The sequence below is a fragment of the Barbus barbus genome, assembly GCF_936440315.1.
Source record: "Barbus barbus genome assembly, chromosome: 21".
NCBI classification, from domain to species: domain Eukaryota; kingdom Metazoa; phylum Chordata; class Actinopteri; order Cypriniformes; family Cyprinidae; genus Barbus; species Barbus barbus.
The window spans coordinates 26,480,046-26,493,112 of record NC_136749.1 but is presented as its reverse complement, the minus strand read 5'-3'; the positions used below and the strand labels follow the sequence as shown (position 1 = coordinate 26,493,112).

At 36.0% G+C, this 13,067-nt stretch overlaps 2 protein-coding genes across 3 annotated transcripts; one reads left to right on the top strand and one right to left on the bottom strand.

The window, feature by feature from the left end:
* Positions 1 to 630: 630 nt before the first annotated feature.
* LOC306887358 (RNA-binding protein 8A-like) lies at positions 631 to 6,032 on the bottom strand. Its single transcript, XM_079445027.1, has 6 exons — positions 5,881 to 6,032; positions 5,424 to 5,483; positions 5,265 to 5,342; positions 5,017 to 5,153; positions 1,207 to 1,343; positions 631 to 1,045 (listed from the first exon to the last, which is right to left on the bottom strand). Exons 1-6 carry the CDS (start codon positions 5,990 to 5,992, stop codon positions 1,000 to 1,002), a joined length of 570 nt encoding a protein of 189 aa, XP_079301153.1. The 5' UTR covers positions 5,993 to 6,032; the 3' UTR covers positions 631 to 999.
* Positions 6,033 to 7,224: 1,192 nt separating this feature from the next.
* Positions 7,225 to 12,168, top strand: LOC306887866 (apolipoprotein A-II-like; the record flags this gene model as incomplete). Of its 2 annotated transcripts, XM_079445867.1 has the most annotated exons (4): positions 7,225 to 7,321; positions 7,436 to 7,505; positions 7,730 to 7,856; positions 8,547 to 8,815. In XM_079445867.1, 3 exons carry the CDS (start codon positions 7,460 to 7,462, stop codon positions 8,764 to 8,766), a joined length of 393 nt encoding a protein of 130 aa, XP_079301993.1. The 2 variants fall into 2 exon arrangements, with proteins under 2 accessions (XP_079301993.1, XP_079301994.1); XM_079445868.1 differs by lacking the exons at positions 7,225 to 7,321; positions 7,436 to 7,505; positions 7,730 to 7,856; positions 8,547 to 8,815 and adding exons at positions 11,156 to 11,201; positions 11,456 to 11,582; positions 11,949 to 12,168.
* Positions 12,169 to 13,067: the final 899 nt, after the last annotated feature.

The following is a 13,067-nucleotide window of genomic DNA, read 5'->3' as shown; positions in this document are numbered from 1 at the left end:
GCTTAGTCATGATGCAAATTGCTGATGCTGGAAAAATATCATCAGCATCCTGTCTGGTCAATTCCACGTTCTGTCAGCATGAACTCATAAGTTATTTTTCCTTTATGATACGTTAACGCCTATCATTTCTGTGGAAAACTTGCCTAAAAACATTTCCTAATAGAGATATGATATTCTTCTGTTGTGTACATTCCACTTATGAATGTAGATGAAAAAAGAGAAAAGCATATCAAATATTTGTATAATTTGTTTAAACTCAATTTAAAGTTAGCAAATATCTAAACAAGTCATCTTATGTCCTATTTTTAATTTTTTTTTATACTGGTGAATAAGAACAATGTCAGTAAATACAAAAACATAACAGAAAAACTTATCAAATTATTAAACTATTTGTGGTCAATATTAGTCAATGGATTAAAGTATCGCAAAAATTTGCAAATGACAGGATTGTATAATAAAAAAAATTAAATCTCAAAGAAACTCATGAATGCTACACATGACATTTGACGCTTTTTTTATATACTATTTTGGTACTACATTCATTTGGGTAAACTTGTAAATTCTTGGTAAAACTGTAATTGTGAAAAAACAGAATGGGCTCAAAGGCAAAGCATGAAGCCAACAAAGATCTCAAACCAAATTAATTTATTGGAAGTATACAAATCCCTACTCCGGTTTCAATGAGTGATTTACATGTCTACATACATTTTAACTTGTACTGCCACTTTGTACAAAAAAAAAGTAAATAAAACCATGGAGGAAATACAGACATCTTCAACACATGTATGCTTCAGCAGCGTCTGTCCATTCTTTAGCAAAAGACCAACAGGCAGTTGTGAATAGCTAACAATTAAGACTAACCCCCCCCCCCCCCCCCTCAAAAACAATAAAATCCTCAATTTAGAGATACATGCACACTCCAATCTGACTACAAACGGTCTTGAAAAACAATGCCACACTGGCTGGGAAACAGACACTGGAGTCAAAAACGGGAGAAAATCAACGTCGCCGTCTGTCAGGGCTCCTACTGCGTCTTCTTCCACCCCTAGAGGAAAGCACAGCGGTCCATTAGTCATGTTGTATTACGACCTGCATCATTAACAAATTCAATAGAAGACATACATCCACTACAAATGAAGTTTGTGTGAGCGAGTGAGAAGGTTAGAGTATATAAATCCAGTTTAAAAGGATCAGAAACTGACTCACCTCCTCTTGCTCTTAGGGGGTCCTCTTACAAAGCCCCAGTCAACGTTGATTGGTTGCCCCATAAGATCCTGGCCATTCAGCCCTTCCATCGCTGCCTGGGCTTCTTTGTAGGTCTCGTACTCCACCAGTGCATAGCCCTATGAAAAACAAGTCTCATTATTTGCCAAGATAATGTTTCAAACAACACATGATGCCCACAAAAGGGATGTTTTTTCATTGGGTTGCCTGCTCCAGAACTGTCTTTTACATTCTTTGTCTTGAAACAGGCCAAACTAAACATTTTATGCATTAAAATGTGTCAGCTTGACCCGAGAAAACAAACCAGCTAGCAAAAACAGGGTCGAATTTGATGATTGACCAAAATGGTTCTCTCAATGCCAGATAGTGACGTACGTACATATATATATATGTAACAATTTGATGACAGAAATTAGATGTGCACATTCTGCACAAAACACAAGGTCTGATTGTTCAACATGATCAAAAACAGCTAAACAGAGCACAACTGAATGGACAAGGACACACGGGTTGAGTTTTTCTTAGTTTAACTATTTTTAACATAACAATCCATCTTAGATAAATTGACCGAAGAACTTCATCTGACATGTGCACAATAATAAAATAGCACAAACTAAACTTGCTTTCTCTCCCTCCCCACTGCTCGAGTTTATTGAAAGTGCTTGAATAGACAAAATATTAAAGATGCACAACCCTAATCAAATGCAAAGCTGCTACAACCATACATTGACAAAGGAAACATCTCGTCATGGAAAATAAGTTGATTACTAGAATGCTTAAACAAGAAAGCATCAATATATGAAACACCACCCAAAACACATGGTCATTTAGAGATTGTGGTCTGTTTAAACACTGCCATCTGGTGGACAACATCAAGCACATTCAGGTTTATCCCTCTTGTATCAGATTCCACAATTCATTCCTTTAATAGGGAGAAAGATTTGCAAGCTTTTCAAAGCCAATATATACAGAAGGGGAAAAAAACATTCTTGAGCCAATAAAACCATGTCAAATTGAAATGTCAACACAAAAGCCTGACATTTGTAGGATCAGTTATTTCAACACCACAGAAAATAAATAGCTGCCATTATAATAAAATATTCAAAGTGATTATATGTTGTCCTAAGTCAAGAACACATTTTGGTTTTAGGACAATTTTGATGAAATGTTGACTACTGTGTTTGACTTTTACATCGCCCGTCATTTTGACAGACAGGGTCGTAAAAATTCCGGAAAAATTCTGTAAATGACGGAATATATATTAGATTATATAAGTCTATATTAGGGCTGCCATTAACGACTATTTTTATTTTGATTAATCTATTGACTAATTTTTCGATTAATTGATTAATCTAAACGATTAATTTCCCGCAAAAAAGAAAAAACCTATTTTACTTAAAAATATTTTATTAAACCAAATGAAATCCTTTTTTAAAGCAAATGTGAAGTGCAACAGAGTGCAAGAAGCAAGTGTCCATCTCATAGTCCAAATCACTAAAATCAAAGATCAGTATTATAGTGTAAGAATGACAACATACCCACGTGTTCTAATCTAATAATACAAATATAATCAAAAAACACTTTTTAAAGGAGCATTTACCAGAAATATTATTTACCAGAATTTATTTAGATTAGGGCTGCCCCCAAATAGTCGACTAAACGTTAGTCAATATGAAGAGGGCTTGGTCGAATACATTTTCATTAGTCGGTTAGTCGCAAAAAAAAAAATCACGTGAAATTACGCATTCAGGGGCTGCGCAGTTGGTGTATGACATCAAAGCAACGAGAGATCAACGCGATCTCGTGCCTCGCGGTATACCAAAGCGCACTTGTGGGAGAGGTGTCTGGCTGATGCTAATAATTATGTCAGGAAAAAAGTCCAAAGTGTGGGATCATTTTGAAAAGTCGAAGGACGACCCTAAAAAGGCTTAATTTCCTTTTTGTAGTGTTTCTGTTTGCTATCCGTTAGGCTATAAAAAAAAAAAAAAAAAAAAAAAAAAAAAACGGGTATTTTTATAACGGGTAGGCTATACAAATAAATAAATACATATTTTTATTTATTCGTTTTTATATAATGCAGAAGTTGTTTTTTATTCTGTTAGAAAAATTAGTCTGATGTTTGCAATTTGTTGTTTCAGGTCAAGACTCACCCGTCGTCTTAATGACAGTTTGCGGCTTTGCTCTGATATTTTTGATTTGTATTAGTGTTCTTTAAATTATTTGTTCCACATTTTGTCTTAAATATAGTTGTTCTAAACAATTTAATCAAATACTTAGGCTGTTAATTTGTTTGCCTTCTTTTTTATTCTTAGTTTTGGCGTTGTGCGATGTGCCATGTGCATTTATTAAATTGTTCATTTTTGTTAATTTTCCTTTTGAACAATATAAAAATTATATACATTTTCCACTGTATTTTTATACCAAACAGCGTTTTTGCTACAGTATTTATTTGTTTTTTGCCTTGTTTTGTACTAGGCCTAAGTTACTAATAAGTTTATTTGATTTATTTTAAAGAACGAATTTTAGTTTATTTTATTCAAAACTATTTTTTTTTTTGTTTGACATGTAACTGTTACAGTTTGTATTTGTATTGATAATAAATTATTAAAATGCACAGGCAGTCTGATTGCTGTTTTTATGTTATAATTAGCCTATAACATTCCGGCCACTGATTTTTGTGTCTGCAAGCGCTGTACTGTACTTTAAACGCTTTACTATTCTGTTTTAAGCGCTTAATTTTCATTTTGAACGCGCTAATATCATGCTTTAGCATTTTGTGTCATATGGAAGTGTTAAACTTCAACTTGGACTGTACCTTTCCTTGTATATACGCAATATATTATATTAATATCATAAATGAACGATTATTCGACTAATCGCTAAAATGCAGGACTGTTAGTCGACTAGGAATATCTTTAGTCGGGGGCAGCCCTAATTTAGATGAAAAATGTAAATGTGCAGTATTTCTGAAAAAACACTTTTTAATATAAAATCAATTAATTGGAGATGCTTTTTATTATTAAAATTTAATGGAACAATTAAAATGGAATATAATGGAAAACAGAATTTGGTAAAGATAAAACTGTAAAACTCAATTAATTAGACAGGCTTTGATTAATACAATTTTAAAAACTGAATTTGGAAATAAAATGGATTTCATAGGGCCCTATAATTATAATTTTTTTGTGTGGTAATAAAAATAGATTTAAGTGAACAATAGCTTTTAAAATGACTTAAACTACATATATAATAGCAATAATGCAATAATAATTAGTTCAAATAAAGTATCAAAAGCAAGAAATCATATGGTTTTACCGAACAAAACTGTTAAAATACAAAATGTATTATAAACAATAGAAATAATGTAGATTACGCATTACAGCAAAGGCCTGCAGGGGTGCCAACGGCTTGATTATTTTTACATAAATAGTCTAAAAATGTGTTTTATGGATTCTCGTCTGTGAAAATGCGCCACTTCCGGTATTTTGCCGGTTAGTCAACGTGAGCAAAATGAAGTTGACGATTTAAAAAAAATCGACTAGTCGACTAAAATCGACGAATCGCGACAGCCCTAGTCTATATATATATATCGAAAGTGAAGATACAGTAGTCAACATTTGAAGTGGATCAAAAAAAAAGTTTCAAACTTTGATGAAAGGTTTTGATTCACTTCATATGTTGACTAACGTATTTTTGACATCATCTACAGACAAGCGACCCTTCAAAAAAAACAATCGAATTTTCATTTACAGACATTTCTCTGAACAAGAGAGCGAAAAACTGCCAACTAACCTTAAGGTAACCGGTTCTTCTGTCCAAATTTAAATGCAGATTTTTAATCTCTCCATATTCTGCAAACTTATCGTGGACATCCTCTTCTGTCGCCTCCTCATGCACACCAGTCACAAACAAAATCCATCCTTCAACAGCTGTAACGACAACAAAAATGTTACAAAATCGTAGCCACTTGAGTTCTATCATGGGGTCACAGAGGTCAAGTGAGAGAAGTCAGATGCTATGTAGTTGTGAGTTACACTTACATCTCTGTGGCCCAGGCTCATCTCCATCCTGCTCTACTGTGTCATAGTCCTCTCTGACTCTAGACCTCGCTCCCTCCTCTGTCGAATAAAGCAGCAAACAACATTAACACATGATTTATTAAGACGCCAAAACACAAAATTGGAGACTAAGTCACTTACCTGATCCAAACCCACGACCCTTCCTCCTCTTGGCTTTCTCTTTTAACTTGTGAATGCTCTCTGTAAAGTCAACAAAGGAAAATAATCACTTACGATGCATTTGAATGTACTGAATGAACGTTTATGAAAACATAAAAATAAAAAACCGCAATGAACAGCGTCTTTAATGCTTAACAAGCACACAATATTTATTCATTTATTTTTGGTCATGATAAACATGAAAAAAATAACACGTGTTACAACTAAAACCAAAGCACTGCAACAAAATAAAGTATAATCACAACATCGCGCGACTCGTTTGAATTAGCTAACTATTAGCAGGCGAGCTAATCGGACTAGGCCCGCCGGACATAAACACGAGTATTTCAAACATTCAACACCAACAAACAGGTGAATTCTGGCTATATGAAATAAATAAACCGTCTGTGCACCGTCTGAATATAAATAACAACTGTACCGTCACCATCCTCGTCCATAGGAAAGTCTTCACCTCCCGCTTCATGAAGATCCAGTACGTCCGCCATGATGCCTGATTGTGCGCGAGTGAGCGAGTGCGCGGCTGCGAGCATGCGCAGAACAGTCAATGCGACGCTGTCCCTTCTTCGATCGGTGTGCGTCCCATGCTGTTCGAGTACTGCGCCATCTGTTGTTTGGGAGGTGATAGTAGCGTAATCAATTACACCATACAACCCGATATAGATAACAAACAAGAACAAATAGGGCAGGAATTCAACATTTTATTAAATAAACTATAAACGAAACATTTATTTATTAATTTGTACAGCTAAACAAAAGATGTCTTTTTTATTTAGCAAGTCTCTGATGTCAGTAATTTAGACGCAATTCTAAAAAGATTGAATTAATCAAACTGTTTATAATCCTCATGTCATATGTAGCCTATGTATGAACCAAGAGCTCCTAAAAACCACAGCAAATTCCTTGTGTATTTGCACACAGTTGGAAAATAAAGCTAATTCTGATTTAACATATTTTAAACAGCACTGATGATGAAGTTCATAAATTCATGATAATCTAAATCTACTTTAAACAAAGCCCAAAATGACCTGAGTGTAAAGTTCAGCGTTTCTAACGTTGTACTCCAATAATTCCTTTATTAGGCAAATGGAGGCAAGATAACCAGGACTACCTGACTGTAGATATTCCCCTCACTCCGCAGTCTTAGATAAACCCAGTCAGTTTGTGATAGATTAACAGCTGAGCTGGACAGTGTGGACGTGTAAGTCAAAGATCTGACGTCTGCTAATGGTTTGTCATTACATTTCTTCATCCAAAGTCGATTTACTAGGCTATGTCAAATTTTTAGATGCCAAGGAACTCCTAAAATGATCATGGCAGTTTGAGGGACCCCATCCCAAATTGTTTATATATATTGTAATATAAACTATTGTAATAGTTGTAAAATGAGCCTATTTCCAAAAAAAGTGGAGTGTTCCTTTAAGCTAGTAAAATAAATTAAGATCTGTTCGCTTAAGTAAGACGCTTAAGTGAGCCTGTTAAGTAAGGTTGTGTGGGTCATACACAATATAACCTAGATTTACCTTTCCAGAGCACCATATAGACAAAGATATCGAAATGTGCATCATTAATGAATTAGGTATGATTATTTTAATATTAAATATTCCCTCAATATATCCTTGCATAAAAGTCATCTCATGAGGTGATTTGAAACATCACAAATGCATTATTTGAGCACAAAGAGCAAAAGAGATTACTGCTGAACTTTGATTCAGTCACTTTAGTGTCAGTTAGAGCCTAAAGGTTCAGTGTGTGTGGATGAGTTCATCAGCACAGGTCACCCTTTGAACTTGTCCCAGGACTATATAAACCCACAGCTCTTTGGAGAACGCACCATCAGCTCAAGAACCCCTGGAAGCAAGGTAAGATTACAGCTACATTATATGCACGGTCATGTCAAACTCTGCTGTTGATTCTTAATGTACATTTATGAGGATATGACCAGAAACAGAAATCAATTGTCTCTTTCTGTTCAGGCAAATCTCGCTCAACCTGCAACCATGAAATTCTCCCTTGTCGCCGTCCTTGTTGTTGCTCTGGCCATTGGTGAGACGCTACACTATGTTCAGTTGAGATACTCTCAATATATTTTGTTTTGTAATATGGTAACTCGGTTAGTTTAGGGGTTAAGTTAAATAAACTATAACAATGTGTGTGGTGGGTATTTTATTAGTACTTAAGATAGCAGAGTCTATAAGCTGATTTAGTTTGAGTGGCTGAGAGTAAAGACGCAAGACTGTATTGATCAAACATCTCTGTCTGTGTTCCAGGCTCTGAGTCAGCTTCTCTGGTCAAGAGAGACGCTTCTGCTGAGCTGGATAAGATCGCCAAGTACTTCCAGGATCTTGTGGACAACCTGAAGAACGTCGAGGGCCCTGAGCTGGCCAACAAGGCCAAGTAAGTTTATCATGCAGCAGCCATATCACCCTGCAGCCCAAGACTGGTTGCCCACTGAAGCTAAGCAGGGTTGAGCCTGGTCAGTACCTGGATGGGAGACCTCCTGGGAAAACTAGGTTGCTGTTGGAAGAGGTGTTAGTGAGGCCAGCAGGGGGTGCTCACCCTGCAGTCTGTGTGGGTCCTAATAGTAGTGACGGGGACACTATATTGTAAAAAGCACCGTCCTTCGGATGAGACGTTAAACTGAGGTCCTGACTCTCTGTGGTCATTAAAAATCCCAGGATGTCCTTCGAAAAAGAGTAGGGGTGTAACCCCGGCATCCTGGCCAAATTTCCCCATTGGCCTCTGACCATGACAGCCTCCTAATCATCCCCATACACTGATTGGCTTCATCACTCTGTCTCCTCTCCACCAATAAGCTGGTGTGTGGTGGGCGTTCTGGCGCAATGTGGCTGCCGTCGCATCATCCAGGTGGATGCTGCACACTGGTGGTGGTTGAGGAGATTCCCCCCTTCTATGTAAAGCTCTTTGAGTACCCAGAAAAGTGCTATATAAATGTAACAAATCATAATTATTATCATCATCATGCACTGTGGAGGAATTTTCATCTCAACTGTCAACTTAAATGATCAATACGATGATGCATTTGAATTGATTGTATTAATGAATTCTCTTTGGTTTGTGTTGTAGCGCTTACTTGGAGCAGAGCAAAGCCCAGCTCCAGCCCATGGTTGAGAAGCTCCAGGAGCAGCTGAAGCCCCTCTCCAGCAACATTGAAGACCACATCAAGCCTCTGGCCGCCTCTGTCCAGGCTCAGATCGCCCCCCTGGCCGGCATGGTCCAGACCCAGGTTGAAGATGTCCTCAAGTTTGTGGCTGACCAGACCAAAGCCATCCTGCCTCCCCAGTAAAACCATTGCTTAGTTCTTATCCATTTGGACACAGTCTCTTTGTATGTATGCTGGTATGTTTGAAATAATAAAAAGGATTAAAAACTGACCACATTGTAATGGCTGGTTATTCACTTGTCTTACATTGTCAGTGGACAAGGTGACATTTTAACACTTTTTAATATTTATTTAAAATTTTTTTTTAGAAAACTGCCCAATTTCCAACACTTACCCCCGGTTTAACAGACGAGGTTTAAACCTAGTCCCAGACTAAAATGTAAATCTGAGCTGTAAACATACTGATCTTAAAACATGTCAGTGCCTTTGTATTGTCTTAAGATGCAAACCAGTAATGTTTTTTTCTAAGGCATGTTTATAAAAATTACTTAAATGTCCTAATTGAACTATGACCTAATCCTAAACCCTGTCTATGAAACCGGGCCTTATTGTGAGATATAATGTAAACAAAATAGGGATTTTTAGTAAGGCTGTTATTTTAAAATACAATAAAATGGGTTATGATTTGAGGGTAGTGAAGTTTTACCCTTTCATTAACAAATAAGATAACTCAGGGACCAGCTGTATAAACCGCTTAGACTAGTCTTAAAAATTAAGTCTTTTTTTTTTCTTCAAGACTGGTCATAATTTCTATAGTTACTATAATTAACCACAAACCACCATGGTTTTGCTAGTTGAACCATGGTATTAGTATTAAAACTGTGGTTATACAAATGGTAATCAATACAATAATCAAAACACACACACACACACACACACACATACACACACACACACACACACACACGCACACACACACATGGTTACTACACTTTTACTATACCAAAACCATGGTAAATTTTCATAAGGGGCAAAATTGGTCTAATCTGAATCTGAAAGGTGTAACTGATTAGGTAGGCTACCCTTTGCATAACTAGTTGGTCAAATATACTGGCTATATGTTTATGCAATTAGGCCCAGGTTAATTATAAGTATGTATGGTAAGAGATAGATAGGAGTCATATCAACTGGCTTAAATAGCCTATACTTTAACACCGAAAACAGTTTACTTCTCAGCTGATATTTTTCCATTACATATGAATTTGTATCGATCAAAATTATTGCCTGCCCTGTTGAGATGTTGACAGGAGCGAGTAGAAAACAATCAATTTCATGCGCAGAGTTAGTGTTCGCCAACAAATTTGGAAGTACGCTTGCTACATTGAACAAATTCAGTAATAAAACAGTGTGACTTGTGAAAAGGGCTATTTTAGCATGGGCACCGTTTGTGCTACAGTCATAAATAATAGGCTACCTCAGATCATATGATCATATAATAAGTAGTCTAAGCAACCAATCAGAACACTATATCAATCGCATTCTACCTGATTCTAAATTGAGTTCATGAACAGATTTTTACAGTGCATATGTTAGAGCATTGTCAAACTATTTAGTAAAATCATTGCATTTAATGTGATTAAAATGCATTTAGCTATATTTACAATATAAAACAAGGACAATGTTCTAATTATAATACAGTTAGCCTAAATGCAACTATTTTAATAGAAAACAAATGTAATTGTTTTTTTTTTGGTTATTTTAAATGATCTTCTCTAATCTTACTTTCATACATTCTAATCCCAAATGACAAAGAATAAAAGCAATGAAATATAATTAAAACAAAACAGCATTTCATAGACCATGCTACCAGTGTCACACAGTCTGCTTTCATCCTAATTTTACTGCATTAAAATATTTGATGCATGCAAAGTCAGACTCGAAGACAGTCATGAGACAGTTTCATACAATAAAAGAAAGAAAAAGAAAAAAACCTGGAGGTACAATGACATTTAGGTAAAGGCCGTGATGAAGTTCATGAATAAAACTAAATATCAACACATTGATTACAATCACCTTACAAGCAGTTTTGGGCATCAATTTATTTGAATCAGATTCCAAAACAGTTTTTTCAGTTCTTAAACAGAAAAAAAATCATTTCTGTGTACAAGAATAAGCCGGTTTATTTCTGAACACACTGAGGACAGTTCCAGATCGTCTGCAGTGTCATCTTTAAAACTGATGAAACACCACAAAAATGCACAAACACAGATTACTATTGAACTTTGATTCAATCACTTCAGTGTAAGGTAAAGCCTAAAGGTTTAGTGTGTACGGATGATTTCATCAGCACAGGTCACCCTTTGAACGGTTGCAATCCCAGCATCCTGGGACTATAAAAACCCATGGATTCTTAGAGAACTCACCATCACAACATCAGGCCTATAGAACTCCTGGATACAAGGTAAGATTACAGCTATATTACAGCAATGGTCATGTCAAACTCTGCTGTTGATTCTTAATGTATATTAATTATTGTCTTTCTGTTCAGGCAAATCTCACCCAACCTGCAACCATGAAATTCTCCCTCTTCGCCATCCTTCTTGTTGCTCTGGCCATTGGTGAGACTGTAAACCATGTTAACTTTTGATGCTCTCAAGATATTGGGTATTTTATGTATGTAATATGGTAACACAGACAGAAACTAGAACAATGTGTGTTGTGGGTATTTTATCTTCACTCTGTAAAGTATGTAGCATAACAATGTGCCCTGTAGAAACATACAGTCTTTCACCTCATTTAGCTTGAGTGGCTGAGAGTAATGCCATTTAAGACGTAAGACTGTATTGATCAAACATATCTGTTCGTGTTCCAGGCTCTGAGTCAGCTTCTCTGGTCAAGAGAGATGCTCCTGCTGAGCTGGAGAAGATCGCCAAGTATTTCCAGGATCTCGTGGACAAGCTGAAGAACGTTGAGGGCCCTGAGCTGGCCAGCAAGGCCAAGTAAGTCCACGATTATCTTTGTGCAATGAATCTGCAACTTAAACAATGTTAGTGAAGGACACAGTTGGTACCTAGCTGGTTTTCATTGATCATTACACTCTTAAAAGATAAAGGTTCTTTATTGACATCAATGGGTTCTTTTCCATGCACAAAGTGAAAAACAATCTTCAGATTAGGAAAAGGTTCTTTTAAGATCTGTTCGCTGAAAAATTATTTATGGAACCCAAAACGGTTCTTCTATCACTGTGAATCTTTACTTTTCAGAGTGTACTGTCAAAAATAAATATTAGTATGAATATAAGTCCTTCATATAACTAATGGTTCAGGCAGAAGAGCAGTACTGATTAATCTTGGTTTGTGTTGTAGCGCTTACTTGGAGCAGAGCAAAGCCCAGCTCCAGCCCATGGTTGAGAAGCTCCAGGAGCAGCTGAAGCCCCTCTCCAGCAACATTGAAGACCACATCAAGCCTCTGGCCGCCTCCGTCCAGGCTCAGATCGCCCCCCTGGCCGGCATGGTCCAGACTCATGTTGAAGATGTCCTCAAGTTTGTGGCTGACCAGACCAAAGCCATCCTGCCTCCCCAGTAAAACCACAGGAATCCTTCTTAGTTCTCTTCCATTTTGTTATCATTATGTATATTTAAAATAATAATAAAAGTGATTTAAAGGTGAATGTGTGATCTCCGTGTTTTTTTCATTGCACATCTCACATGTATTAAATGCAGTAGCCATTGTGCTACTAGGACTTCATTAAAATGAAGGAAATCGTCTAAAAACAACTTCTAAAGACATTTTTGAGTCGATAAATCTAAAATAATGTAAATCAAACCTTCAGAAGGAAGACTATCTTTTAATTTTTCCAATACTTTAGATGTGTTTGAAAGTGAAACAGCAGAGAAATCTAATAAAAATTCTTATAAAATATTATAGTAGTAATGTTTCTTTAAAAAAATAAATAGTTATTATTATTTTCCCCATGGATTTATGTTTTCGGATCCATATTTAATATGTATGCTCTGAGGACAGATGGTTGGGGCCGGGGTGGGGTGAGGGAACATCCAATGTCATAATTTGTTTTTTTAAATAAAAAACAAAACTAAATGTAATAGTGCATTTGTGTTTGGAATGTTATAGCCATTATCTCTAATTGAATTAAACATAGAAATGCTTCTAGTTAAAAAATTGTGGGACATTTAAATTTCAGTGCCATATCTCAAGGATCAGTGATACGTTAATATGTAGGTTTGTTTGTAATTAAAGAATTAAGATTTAACGATATTAGGGCATTTTAACAAAAAAGTTAAATTATTTATTTATTTAATTGGTGAAGCAAAAATAACCGTTAAAAGTCTGAAATGTTAAATGTACACTTTTTTTTTTTAACATTTTTTTATCATTTTGTCATTTGAAGCCCAGGTTTGCCAATTTCTAACCAGCTCTCTTCTTAATTCTTCTACAGAACAATATTTTATGCTAAGAAACAAAGG